Genomic DNA, 13,825 nt, shown 5'->3' with positions numbered 1-13,825 from the left:
GAAGGCCGATAAATCCCCTGGGCCTGATAATCTACATCCTAGGGTACTTAAGGAAGTGGCCCTAAAAATAGTAGATGCATTGCTGGTCATCTTCCAGAACTCGATAGACTCTGGAACAGTACCCATGGATTGGAGGGTAGCTAATGTTACCCCACTATTCAAAAAAGGTGGTAGAGAAAAAGCGGGGAATTATAGACCGGGTAAGCCTGACATCGGTAGTGGGGAAAATGCTAGAGTCCATTATAAAAGATGTAATAGCAGAGCACTTGGAAAGCAGTGACAGGATCGGACAAAGTCAACATGGATTTATAAAAGGTAAATCGTGCTTGACTAATCTACTGGAATTTTTTGAGGATGTAACTTGTAAAATAGATAAGGGAGAACCAGTGGATGTGGTGTATTTGGACTTTCAGAAGGCTTTTGATAAGGTCCCGCATAAGAGATTAGCGTGCAAAATTAAGGCACATGGGATCGGGGACAAGGTATTGACTTGGATAGAGAACTGGTTGGCGGTCAGAAAGCAAAGAGTTGGAATAAACGGGTCGTTTTCCGAGTGGCAGGCAGTGACTAGTGGGGTACCGCAAGGATTGGTCCTTGGACCCCAGCTATTCAAAATATATATTAATGATCTGGACGAGGGAATTGGATGTAATATCTCCAAATTTGCAGACGACACAAAGCTGGGTGGGAGGGTATGCTGTGAGGAGGATGTCGTGAAACTCCAGTACGATTTGGACAGGTTGGGTGATTGGGCAGAAGCATGGCAAATGCACTATAATGTGGATAAATGTGAGGTTATCCACTTTGGTGGCAAAAACAGGAAGGCAGATTATTATTTGAATGGCAATAGATTGGGAGAAGGGGAAGTGCAGAGAGACCTGGGTGCTCTTGTGTACCAGTCGCTGAAGGTAAGCATGCAGGTGCAGCAGGCTGTTAAGAAGGCAAATGGTATGTTGGCCTTCGTGGCAAGAGGGTTCGAGTACAGGAACAAGGATGTCTTGCTGCAATTGTACAGGGCCTTGGTGAGACCGCACCTCGAGTATTGTGTGCAGTTTTGGTCGCCTTATCTAAGGAAGGACGTTCTTGCCATGGAAGGAGTGCAGCGAAGATTCACCAGGCTGATACCTGGGATGGCAGGAATGACGTATGAGGAGAGATTGTGTCGATTGGGCTTATACTCACTGGAGTTTAGAAGATTGAGGGGGGATCTCATCAAAACCTATAAAATTCTGTCAGGCCTGGACAGACTAGATGCAGGATGTTTCCGATGGCCGGGGAGTCCAGAACCAGGGGTCATAGTCTAAGGATAAGGGGTAAGCCATTTAGGACTGAGAGGAGGAGGAATTTCTTCACCCAGAGTGGTGAACTTGTAGAATTCTCTGCCACAGAGGGCGGTGGAAGGCAGTTCATTAAATATATTCAAGAAGGAGTTGGATATATTTCTTAAGGCTAAAGGGATCAAGGGATATGGGGAGAAGGCAGGGACAGGGTACTGAATTTGGATGATCAGCCATGATCTCATTGAATGGTGGAGCAGGCTCGAGGGGCCGAATGGCCTACTCCTGCTCCTATCTTCTATGTTTCTATGATCATTGCAACCAGGTTCCTCAAAACTCATCAGAACTAGCTTGATCTGATGAAGTAACTGGAAGCAGTTCTATCTTATGTTGATTGACCCCTTGTGCATTTTTACTTTTTATTTCAAATTCCCAGCAATTGCGGTTTTCTTATTGCCCTAACAACCACACTAATGGCATTTTGCCAGCTGCAACCCATAACTGGAGAGTGATGTGGAGGTGAATTGAATGAATCACATCTGATTTAGTCTAGTGTGAACTTTTGCAAAATCAACCTGGTACATCTGCCATTGGATTAGTAGCAATAGTTTAGATTATTGCACTTATATTATTTGTATTTCAAAAGCTTCCAGGCCTAGAGTTATACAAATATTGTTTACTTTGGATTGGCACCCAATAAGCATGCCAGCACTTCAGGTAGCATCATGTTTGTGCAGGCTGGTGTTTTTTCAGCCCTATAACAGCTTTCACTTTCAAAGAAAAAGGGCAAAAATAGAAGTGGAGAGACTCTGTGGGGGAGAAGGCATTAAGTTGCTTTGCTCTGGAATCAGGATGAGCCCTGGCTTTAAAGTTCGACAAGATTCACAATATACTCTAATCATTTAAAAGCACAGAACTATATTATAAATAGCATTTATATACACTGCAAAAAATTTGCAGCTACAATCTATGTTCATTTCAAGAAATTGCAGTTAAAGTACCTAGAAATACCAGTACCTGCGTTGAGGGTGTTACTCGCAATGGGGCCATCTTTTGTTGTACGTGTGCAATACTTTGTTGTAAATTCTGCTGAAGGACAGCCTGATGAGCAGCATTTTGCAACTGTCGCGCTGCATTGTGAATGATTGTCAACGGTTGAGTAAAGACTGCCTGCTGCTGTGCAACTGCCGTTAGAATCTTAGGCTGACTGGGCCGCTTCATTGTAGAAGACTGGGTAGAAATATTTATTTGCTGAACTTGAGCCGGATTGCATGAGTCAATCCTTTGGACAACCTGACTCGGATGAACACTCGTATGCACCTGCTGCATCATAGCATTGCACACAGGCACTTGTATCATCTGATGTTGATCCGTAGAAAGCACTCGAGTTTCTGGGGGAATACACGATACCAAGCTGGTTTTCTGCAGAATTTGATTTTCAGGAAGCTCGGAGTTCAACTGCACAACATTGCTTTTACTGAATTGTGTCGCATGTTGCTGAGACTTGGTAACATGAGCGATGACTTGCTGCAGTTCATCTGTCAGCCCCACATGCTGCACAAACTGAGCATGTTGCTGCTGCTGCTGGTGGTGACTACCAAACATTTGAGCCGCTTCACTTTCGCTTACTTCAACTAGCCCCTGTTGCTTTGCTAACTGCTCGACCAGTTGCTGCTGTTCCTCCGGGGTCAATCCGGTGCCCTCCACGAAAGTGCCATCGGGCTGCACGTAAATGATGGTGCTGGGGGTGGACTCGATAGAAATGCTCTCCAGCTCCTCCGCCACCGTGAAGTCGTCCGCGCTCACCGCGGCCATGGTGCCCGCAGCTGGGGGTGCCTCCACCAAGGAATTCATGATCCCGCCGGCACCCAGGAGACCGTCCCCATCCTCGGGTAACGTGCTCACCACCTGAGTCGCCCCTTCCTCCACGGCGACCTGCACATATTCCGGCAGCTCCTGCAACGAGTGGACCTCGAACGACTTGCAGGGCACGTTGGCACAGCCGGCAAGCGGTGCGGGCCCCTGGTGCCCCAGAGCCTCTGGGCGCTCAGTGCCATGTCGCTCCTGGGTCACAGCCGTCTCGTCTGTTGTCAGGCTGCTCTCCTCCTCGTCCGCCATGTTGGCGTCCGTGTTTTCAGGCAGAGGGAGTCGGGAGCGGGAATGCTAATTTCTAGATCGAGATTTTTTTCACGCCAAAGGCGGTGCCGAGATTGAAATAGGGTAAAATAACCCCCGCACCGTAAGTGAAACCGAAAAAATCGGTCAAAGCAGCGCGGAAAAGATTAATCCGCTTCCACCAAAAAAGCCGTCGTTATGTGGACGTCACGGGCGTCGACACAACATGGCGGACAGGCCGAGTACGGGTGCCGGCAAAGTTTAAACACAAGGCGGGTGACGTCAAGATTGCCGTTCGCTGGACGGGGAGTAGAAAGCGAAAGCGGAGTGGCATTGGGGCACGTCGGTTTCCAGTAAAAGCTGAAATAATTGTGCGTTCTGATCAATTATTAAACATTAAGCAGACGATAACATTTGAATATAAATTTAAAACACATTTTTAAAACGGGGAAAGATAATGACTGTGAAAGAATAAAATAAGGTAAAAAAACCATATCTATATATTTAAACGCGCTGCCTCTATATGAGACCATTGTAATTTAACAGAATAAAAATTACATTATTATTAATTTTATAAAACGCACATAACTAGAAGTTGTAAGAAAAACTTTCCGCCCAACGTGGGGCTCGAACCCACGACCCTGAGATTAAGAGTCTCATGCTCTACCGACTGAGCTAGCCGGGCAGTGCGGTAATGTGCTAATATTACGTCTGATAGCATTAGGTAGGGAACCTGCGCCAGTCATCTTTGAATTGTACATTATTCATGTACCTTGATTTAGAGAATTCAAATTTAACGCTTGAAATCTGTGCTAACAAAAAATTCCGAACACATTTGACGTAGAATTTTTTTTTCAAAAGTAGAAACTCTCATTGATGTTTAATATTCCAGTTCGGTCCACGCGGAAAACATCAATATTTCGTTTCTCTTCTCAGAGGCTGCAATCCACTGTGTATTTACAGCATTATATATTTTTTATTTTTGTGTAATTTAGGTTTCCTGAACGTGTGAGTTAATGCACTTAACAATTAACCGTCACAAAAGCTAAAAGTTTGATGCAATTGGAAAACCACAACTGTAATCTAATTATTGAAAGGATCAATCAATGATTTCTAATGCAGATTTTAACGCTATAGTGCGACATACTGCATTGGCTGATTGAGGTCCATCAAATCTACATATTTAAAGAAAGATTATAGTAAAGATAAATTGAGATTTTATTTTTGCCCGAGATGTCATGCATATATTATTTGTTAATTTGTCGCTTGTGATTTGATTTGGATCCATATGTTTGATTAATAGGAATACTACATGCTGAATTATATTATTTGATGCACATATGAGGGGATAGAAGAATAGACGAATGGCAGTAAGAATTTCTCCTGGATGCAGAACTTTCTAGTACTGTTTTAACATTTCTGTCACATCTGTTCCAAGTAAAAGAGGGCAAATTAAATAGGCGTGTTTTTCTCAGTATTTGCCGAGCTCAGTCGGCAAAGCACAATATTCTTTATCTCAGGACTGTGACTTCTGAAACCACAGAGGGAACACAGTTTAACGCCCCACTTCGCCGAATGCTTGGTATCAGTGATGCTGCCAAGGGGTAGTATCATAAACAAAAGACTTATAAACTTCCTTGAGGAGCACAATGTCTTGAGTAAAAGCCAAATTGGATTCCTGCCAAACTATAGAACATCAGATCATATCTTCACCCTACAGACCCTAATTGACAAACACGTTCATCAAAACAAAAGCAAAATCTACGCATCCTTTATAGATTTCCAGAAGGCTTTCGATTCCATCTGGCACGACGGTTTATTCCTGAAACTTATCGAAAGCGGGGTAGGGGGAAAAACATATGATGTAATTAAATCAATGTATACAAACAACAAATGTGCAGTAAAAATTGGAGACAAACAAACAAAATACTTCCCACAGGGGCGGGTGGTGACGCAGGGCTCGCCAATCTCACCGACACTCTTTAATATTTACATAAATGAATTGGCAAAACTACTTGAACAATCTACAGCACCCGGCCTCACCCTATATGAATCCAAGGTTAAATTCCTCCTCTATGCAGACGACCTGGTTCTGCTGTCACTAACTAAGGAGGGTCTACAGCAGAACCTGGATCTGCTGGAGTCGTACTGCCAGACTTGGGCCCTGACAATAAATCCCCAAAAAACCAAAGTCCTTGTGTTCCAGCAAAGATCCAGACATCAGGGACCCAAAATAAATTTCACACTAGGAACAACCAAAATTGAACAAACCACTAACTACACATACTTGGGCTTAAAAATCAGTTCTACGGGAAATTTCAAACTGGCTGTGAATGAACTGAAAGAGAAAGCAAGAAGGGCTTTCTATGCCATTAAAAAATCAATCCAAATAGAAATCCCAATTAGCATTTGGCTCAAAATTTTCAAATCAGTAATTGAACCAATTGCACTCTATGGCAGTGAAGTGTGGGGACCGCTAACACAACAAGAATTTGCAAAATGGGACAAACACCCAATTGAGATCCTACATGCAGAATTCTGTAAAAGTATCCTCCGGACTCAAAGGAAAACCGTAAACAATGCATGCAGGGCAGAACTAGGCCAATATCCATTAATAATCACTATCCAAAAAAGAGCCACCAAATTTTGGAAACACCTAGAAATGAGCAACCCCCAATGCTATCATTACAAAGCCCTGAAATGCCAAGAGAGGACCGTAAAGAAGAATACCCTCAGTCAACTAGTCCTGGGACTCAGTGAAGTAACTACTAACACTACTAACAATAACCAGCCCCAGGACAGTGACAGCGTAACACAAAGAATTCGACCCAACACAATCGTCGCTAAGCAAAAGGAAAAATATCTGTCATATTGGGCAGAAACAACAAAAACCCAAAGCAAACTCAATTGCTACTTGGCCCTAAACAGACAATACAACATGGCTGATTACCTGACCATGGTAAAGGATAGCAAACTGAGAAAAACCTTGACAATGTACAGACTTAGTGAACAAAGCCTGGCGATCGAAAAAGGTAGACACAGGCAGACCCGGCTACCAAGAGAGGACAGGATATGCTCTCACTGCAGTCAGGGAGTGGTGGAGACAGAGATGCACTTCCTCACAGCTTGTAGAAAATATCAGGGCATAAGGGAGAATTTCTACCCAAAATTCACAAAAATATGCCCGGAATTCAGAAATTTGAATGACGACCAAAAACTCCCATACCTACTAGGGGAAGAGAGAAATTGTGTAACACTAGCGGCACACTATGTTACAGCTTGCCATAAACAGAGGGACAACCACTAAATATAAGAAAAGAGTATATATAAATTATATGAAAGTATATTTATACACTCAGGGATATATTTGTTTATACACTGTATGGATAGAGCTGTATTTTTGTGTACAAACATGAATGTTTTTCGATGCTTTGGCAACATAAGATGTAACTTGTCATGCCAATAAAGCGATTTGAATTGAATTGAAAAAATTGAGAAGGAGAAACATTCTTACATGCTTCATTGCAGTCAGCGTCAGAGCATCGTTGGCAGAGGCATGAGCTAAGGTCAAGAACACTCACAGCCATATTGGGGCATGTAGCTCTTGTAAATCTAAGGAACATAGGAGAAAATAGTGGGGTTCCTCACAAAAATGATTTAAGAAATTAAGAAAGAAACACATTTGGAGCGGAAGACACAATCAGCAATGACATCATACAACAACGAATGGCCTGGAATTTGCGGTCCTGACAACGACGAACTGGCAGTGTTCGCCATCATTTCGCCTTTGAAACTGACCAAGGGGCAGAAAACGTTAGTGGGAGTTGCATACAGACCCCCAAACAGTAATGCTGAGGTCGGGGATGGCATTAAACGGGAAATTAGAGACGCGTGCAATAAGGGCACAGCAGTTATCATGGGTGACTTTAATCTACATATAGATTGGGCTAACCAAATTAGTAACAATACTGTGGAGGAGGAATTCCTGGAGTGTATACGAGATGGTTTCCTGGACCAATATGTCGAGGAACCAACTAGAGATCAGGCCATCTTAGACTGGGTATTATGTAATGCGAAAGGATTAATTAGCAATCTTGTTGTGCGAGGCCCCTTGGGGTGAAGCGATCATAATATGATAGAATTCTTCATTAAGATGGAGAGTGAAGTATTTGACTCAGAGACTAGGGTCCTGAATTTAAATAAAGGAAACTACGATGATATGAGGCGCGAGTTGGCTAGGATGGATTGGGGAACGTTACTTAAAGAGTTGACGGTGGATAGGCAATGGCAAACATTTAAAGATCGCATGGATGAACTACAGAATTTGTTCATCCCTGTTTGGCATAAAAATAAAACAAAGAAGGTGACTCAACCGTGGCTAATAAGGGAAATTAGGGATAGCATAAGATCCAAGTAGAGGACATATAATTTGGCCAGAAAAAGCAGCAAACCTGAGGATTGGGAGAAGTTTAGGATTCAGCAAAGGAGGACAAAGGGATTAATTAAGATGGGGAAAATAGAGTATGAGAGTAAGCTTTCAGGGGAAATAAAAACTGACTGTAAAAGCTTCTATAGATATGTGAAGAGAAAAAGATTGGTGAAGTCAAGCGTAGGTCCCTTGCAGTCAGAATCATGGGAATTTATAATGGGGAACAAAGAAATGTTAGGCCAATTAAATACATACTTTGGTTCTGTCTTCACAAAGGAGGACACAAATAACCTCCCAGAGATGTCGGGGAACATAGGGTCTAATGAGAGGGAGGAACTGAATGAAATCAGTATTTGTAAGAAAGTGGTGTTAGGGAAATTGACGGGATTGAAGGCCGATAAATCCCCAGGGCCTGATAATCTACATCCTAGGGTACTTAAGGAAGTGGCCCTAGAAATAGTAGATGCATTGCTAGTCATCTTCCAAAATTCTATAAACTCCGGAAGAGTTCCCATGGATTGGAGGGTAACTAATGTAACCCCACTATTCAAAAAAGGTGGTAGAGAGAAAACAGGGAATTATAGACCGGTAAGCCTGGCATCGGTAGTGGGGAAAATGCTAGGGTCCATTATAAAAGATGTAATAGCAGAGCACTTGGAAAACAGTGACAGGATCGGACAAAGTCAACATGGATTTACAAAAGGTAAATCGTGCTTGACTAATCTACTGGAATTTTTTGAGGATGTAACTGGTAGAATTAATAAGGGAGAACCAGTGGAGGTGATGTATTTGGACTTTCAGAAGGATTTCGATAAGGTCCCGCATAAGAGATTACCGTGTAAAGTTAAAGCACATGGGATTGGGGATAACGTACTGACTTGGATAGAGAACTGGTTGGCAGACAGGAAGCAAAGAGTTGGAATAAATGGGTCTTTTTCCGAGTGGCAGGCAGTGACTAGTGGGGTACCGCAGGGATCGGTGTGCTGCCTCTCCCTCTAACTTAACCTCACTGTATGTATTTAACTTACTTATATATGTATAACCTACCTGTTGGTGCCGTTGCCCCTTTAACTTACCTTTTAGGGCCATTGCCCCTTTAAGACGCGCCTTAGCGTGCTGACGTCACGTCACGTACAACGTAGCGTGCTGACGTCACGGCACGTACAACGTGACGTGCGTGAGGCGGCTGCCGGCCCGACTCGGCCTTCCAGAAAGGCTGCCGGCACAGCCCGGCCTAGCGTCTTCGGCCGCATCTACCAGCCGCCGGGAGCGACGCGATCTTCCGCTCCCGCGGCAAGCATCGGCTCAGCCTGGCCTCCAGCTCCCGCTCCCGACTTCGGCCTCCACGGCCAGAAACGCGACCACGCGCATCACGTGACGCCCCAAGCGCGGACAACGCTACCGAGCGTGATGAGGTCATCACGCTCCCCACAGGACTGCTACGTAGTCCTCGTGGAGTCCTCGCTGGGACACAGACCTACACCACGGTGCTCCTACAGCAGCACAGGCTCCGGGCAGTTGTATTGTCCCCATGCTTGAGTCTTGGAAATTGTTTGTCTGTAAGTATTTTAGAATGCTATGGATGATTAATGTGCACTGTATGTTGTAGAAAATGTTTAGTTGTAACTTTTCTCTGTCTAGCTGATTAACTAGTAGCTGTATTTTCATACACTATGTACAGGGCTAATTTAAAGAGAATGCCTCCCAGTTTACTAAATGTACTGTGTTGCTCAGGCGTACCTAAATCTGTGTATACATATCAGTTATGCGCCTGTATACTAATGTGTGCTTCCATTTCTGTGTTGTATTTCAGTTTTACAATTAGAATCGTTCAGTAAAGCGTTACAAGAAAAGTCAAGCCTTGTGATTTTATTGGAAGATATCGAGTTGTTCGCTATCTGTCTAGCTCTGCATAGAATCGCGTTGCGAGGGCAGAACAGTAAAAAGACAACAGCACAGCGGGCTCAAGCACAGGAAAATACCACTCAGCTACCATGAGTCTACGCTCAGGAAAACAATATACCATAGAGGACGTCGACCAGTCAAGCGAGAAGCATGAGCCTCTCCTAGCAAACGATGCCAAGTCACAGCCCTCTAAAGTATCCCCTAGGTCATCTCGGCGGTCCAGCAGACCGTCGTCATCGACAGCTTCTGCAGCCGCCAAAGCACGTGCCAAGGCAAAAGCTGCCCAGGCTCAATTGTCCTTCGCTGAAAAAGAAGCTGACCTTATGAAGCAGAGAGCCGACCTCGAAGCTAGTATGATGAAGCAGAAAGCTGACCTTATGAAGCAGAGAGCCGACTTCGACGCTAGTGTGATGAAGCAGAGAGCTGACCTCGACGCTAGTGTGATGAAGCAGACAGCACAGTCCTCTAAAGTATCCACTAGATCATCTCGGCAGTCCAGCAGACCGTCGTCATCGACAGCTTCTGCAGCCGCCAAAGCACGTGCCAAGGCAAAAGCTGCCCAGGCTCAATTGGCCCTTGCTGAAAAAGAAGCTAGGGTTATGAAGCAGAGAGCTGACCTCGCTGCCAGTCTCCACATTCTCCAAAGCCAGAGAGCTGCCGCTGCCGCTAAAGCTAAAGCCGCAGCTTATGAAGAAGGTGAGGAGAACGAAGGCGGGGAGCCCAGCCAGGAAACATATTTTCTGGGACAGCCCCTCAGTCCAGTGCAACGTACAAGTGAGTGTGTCCAACAACACTCCAAATTGTTCTCCAAGGAAACATCCAACTATCTCAACGCAGAACCAGCTACTCAACACAGTAGCAAACAGCCTGTTTTTGGAGACACTGAGCTTAAAGGAGAAGAAACAAGCAAGACTTACCTACAGAGACCTCCACAGCACTCGGCCAATCCAGCCAAGCAGTCCTCACCCGAGCCACAGGGTACACAGGACCTCGCTGGGTGCCTTATCCGCCGAGAGTTGTTGAGTTCGGGCCTTCTGGAGTTAGATGGCCGTCCTGAAAGTTGTTGGTCATGGAAAGAGCCCAACCTGAGACTACACAAGGTAGCATCGAACAGTGGACAGGTGATGGAAGCCTTCCCCACAGAGGACCGTGCCAAGGATCTGAAGGATTTGCACCTTGGAGTGGATCCTCCCCCCCTTCAACAGCGCCTGGGGCTCTCCTGGAACCTGGAAACAGACAGCGTCACATTCCTGGTGTCCCGTGAAGAAAGGCCATTCACACGGAGAGACATCCTGTCCACAGTCAACAGTTTGTACGACCCTTTGGGGTTCGTAGCTCCCATAACAATGCAAGGAAAAGCATTTGTACGGGAACTCTCATCGGATCAGAGTGAGTGGGATGCTCCACTCCTCCCTGAAAAAGAAGCAAAATGGAACCTACAGTTGATCAGAGACAAGATTGACATCGATGTGGGCGCCGTCAAGTTCTTCACGGACAGCAAGATTGTACTTGGTTACATCCACAACTCCACAAGAAGGTTTTACGTGTATGTTTCCAACTGGGTGACTCGTATCAGACGATCCACTCACCCTGACCAGTGGTGCTATGTCCCCACGGACCTGAACCCTGCAGACCATGCTACCAGGTCTATACCAGCAGCACACCTACAGCAAAGCAGTTGGTTCTCGGGCCCCTCTTTCCTGTCTAATGTCAACACAGAGGAGACTCCTGAGTCCAATCCCTTCACCCTTGTGGAGCCTGAAGCTGATACTGAGATTCGGCCTGAAGTTATGACCCTGGTCACCAAAACCTCAGAATCTCAGTTGGGCTCACAAAGCTTCGAGCGATTCTCAAGCTGGAGAACACTCTGCCGAACCACAGCCCGACTCATTCATGTAGCAGCATCCTTCAAGGGGAATTCAGACAACATAGAACGCAAAGGATGGAAATGTTCTAAAGAAGTATCCAGCACAAGTGAGCCTTCACAAGCCAAAGGTGTGATCATTCGCTCTGTCCAGCATGATGTCTTCAAGGAGGAATTCAAATGTCTTGAAGAGGGACAGACATTCCCCAAGCAAAGAGGAGAGTATTTGTCCACCCTACAGAGCCGTAGGAAATGGACAGAAGACAAGCCAAACGTCAAAGTGAGAGACGTTGTCTTGCTGAAAGACAGCCAAGCACGCAGAAATGAATGGCCAGTGGGCCTGGTTGTCAAAACTCTGCCGACCAGGGACAAGAGGGTCCGCAAGGTGGAGGTGAAGATTGTCAAGGAGGGGCCTATCAAAGTGTTTCTGAGGCCAGTCTCGGAGATCCTCCTTTCTGAAGTAACCTAGAGAACGGACTCTGAGTATGTTGCAGCCAAAGGACGTTTTCTTCAGGTTTATTTTGTATCTGTAGTGGTACAATGGAATTGTACCAAGCGGGGAGTGTGCTGCCTCTCCCTCTAACTTAACCTCACTGTATGTATTTAACTTACTTATATATGTATAACCTACCTGTTGGGGCCGTTGCCCCTTTAACTTACCTTTTAGGGCCATTGCCCCTTTAAGACGCGCCTTAGCGTGCTGACGTCACGTCACGTACAACGTAGCGTGCTGACGTCACGGCACGTACAACGTGACGTGCGTGAGGCGGCTGCCGGCCCGACTCGGCCTTCCAGAAAGGCTGCCGGCACAGCCCGGCCTAGCGTCTTCGGCCGCATCTACCAGTCGCCGGGAGCGACGCGATCTTCCGCTCCCGCGGCAAGCATCGGCTCAGCCTGGCCTCCAGCTCCCGCTCCCGACTTCGGCCTCCACGGCCAGAAACGCGACCACGCGCATCACGTGACGCCCCAAGCGCGGACAACGCTACCGAGCGTGATGAGGTCATCACGCTCCCCACAGGACTGCTACGTAGTCCTCGTGGAGTCCTCGCTGGGACACAGACCTACACCACGGTGCTCCTACAGCAGCACAGGCTCCAGGCAGTTGTATTGTCCCCATGCTTGAGTCTTGGAAATTGTTTGTCTGTAAGTATTTTAGAATGCTATGGATGATTAATGTGCACTGTATGTTGTAGAAAATGTTTAGTTGTAACTTTTCTCTGTCTAGCTGATTAACTAGTAGCTGTATTTTCATACACTATGTACAGGGCTAATTTAAAGAGAATGCCTCCCAGTTTACTAAATGTACTGTGTTGCTCAGGCGTACCTAAATCTGTGTATACATATCAGTTATGCGCCTGTATACTAATGTGTGCTTCCATTTCTGTGTTGTATTTCAGTTTTACAATTAGAATCGTTCAGTAAAGCGTTACAAGAAAAGTCAAGCCTTGTGATTTTATTGGAAGATATCGAGTTGTTCGCTATCTGTCTAGCTCTGCATAGAATCGCGTTGCGAGGGCAGAACAATCGGTGCTAGGACCCCAGCTATTCACAATATATATTAATGATCTAGATGAGGGAACTGGATGTAATACCTCCAAGTTTGCAGACGACACAAAGCTGGGTGGGCGTGTGTGCTGTGAGGAGGATGCCGAGAAACTCCAGTATGATTTGGACAGGTTGGGTGATGCATGGCAGATGCAGTATAATGTGGATAAATGCGAGGTTATCCACTTTGGTGGCAAAAACAGGAAGGCACCAGTCGCTGAAGGTAAGCATGCAGGTGCAGCAGGCGGTTAAGAAGGCAAATGGTATGTTGGCCTTCATAGCAAGAGGATTCGAGTACAGGAGCAAGGATGTCTTGCTGCAGTTGTACAGGGCCTTGATGAGACCACACCTTGAGTATTGTGTGCAGTTTTGGTCACCTTATCTGAGGAAAGATGTTCTTGCCATGGAGGGAGTGCAGCGAAGATTCACCAGACTGATACCTGGGATGGCAGGAATGACATATGAGGAGAAATTGGGTCGATTGGGCTTATATTCGCTGGAGTTAAGAAGAATGAAAGGGGATCTCATTGAAACTTATAAAATTCTAACAGGACTAAACAGACTAGATGCAGGAAGGATGTTCCCGACGGCGGCGGAGTCCAGAACCAGGGGTCACAGTCTAAGGATAAGGGGTAAGCTATTTAGGACAGAGATGAGGAGGAATTTCTTCACCCAGAGAGTGGTGAACCT

General features: G+C 45.6%; 1 protein-coding gene and 1 non-coding gene across 2 annotated transcripts in view; both read right to left on the bottom strand.

Moving 5' to 3' along the window:
• Positions 1-3,679, bottom strand: part of znf839 (zinc finger protein 839) — a 53,882-nt gene extending 50,203 nt beyond the window's left edge. The window contains exon 1 of the mRNA XM_086003016.1: positions 2,295-3,679. Within this exon, the coding sequence (XP_085859142.1) occupies positions 2,295-3,395 (1,101 nt within the window). The 5' untranslated portion in view covers positions 3,396-3,679. The remainder of the gene's footprint in view (positions 1-2,294) is intronic.
• A 325-nt stretch (positions 3,680-4,004) lies between these two features.
• On the bottom strand, positions 4,005-4,077 carry trnak-cuu (transfer RNA lysine (anticodon CUU)). Its single transcript has one exon. It is a non-coding gene; the product is annotated as a tRNA-Lys (tRNA).
• Positions 4,078-13,825: the final 9,748 nt, after the last annotated feature.

This window comes from Somniosus microcephalus, chromosome 12 (assembly GCF_052327205.1).
Source record: "Somniosus microcephalus isolate GS21.2 chromosome 12, FLI_Smic_1.0, whole genome shotgun sequence".
NCBI lineage: Eukaryota > Metazoa > Chordata > Chondrichthyes > Squaliformes > Somniosidae > Somniosus > Somniosus microcephalus.
This window is presented reverse-complemented; position numbering and strand designations above follow the sequence as displayed.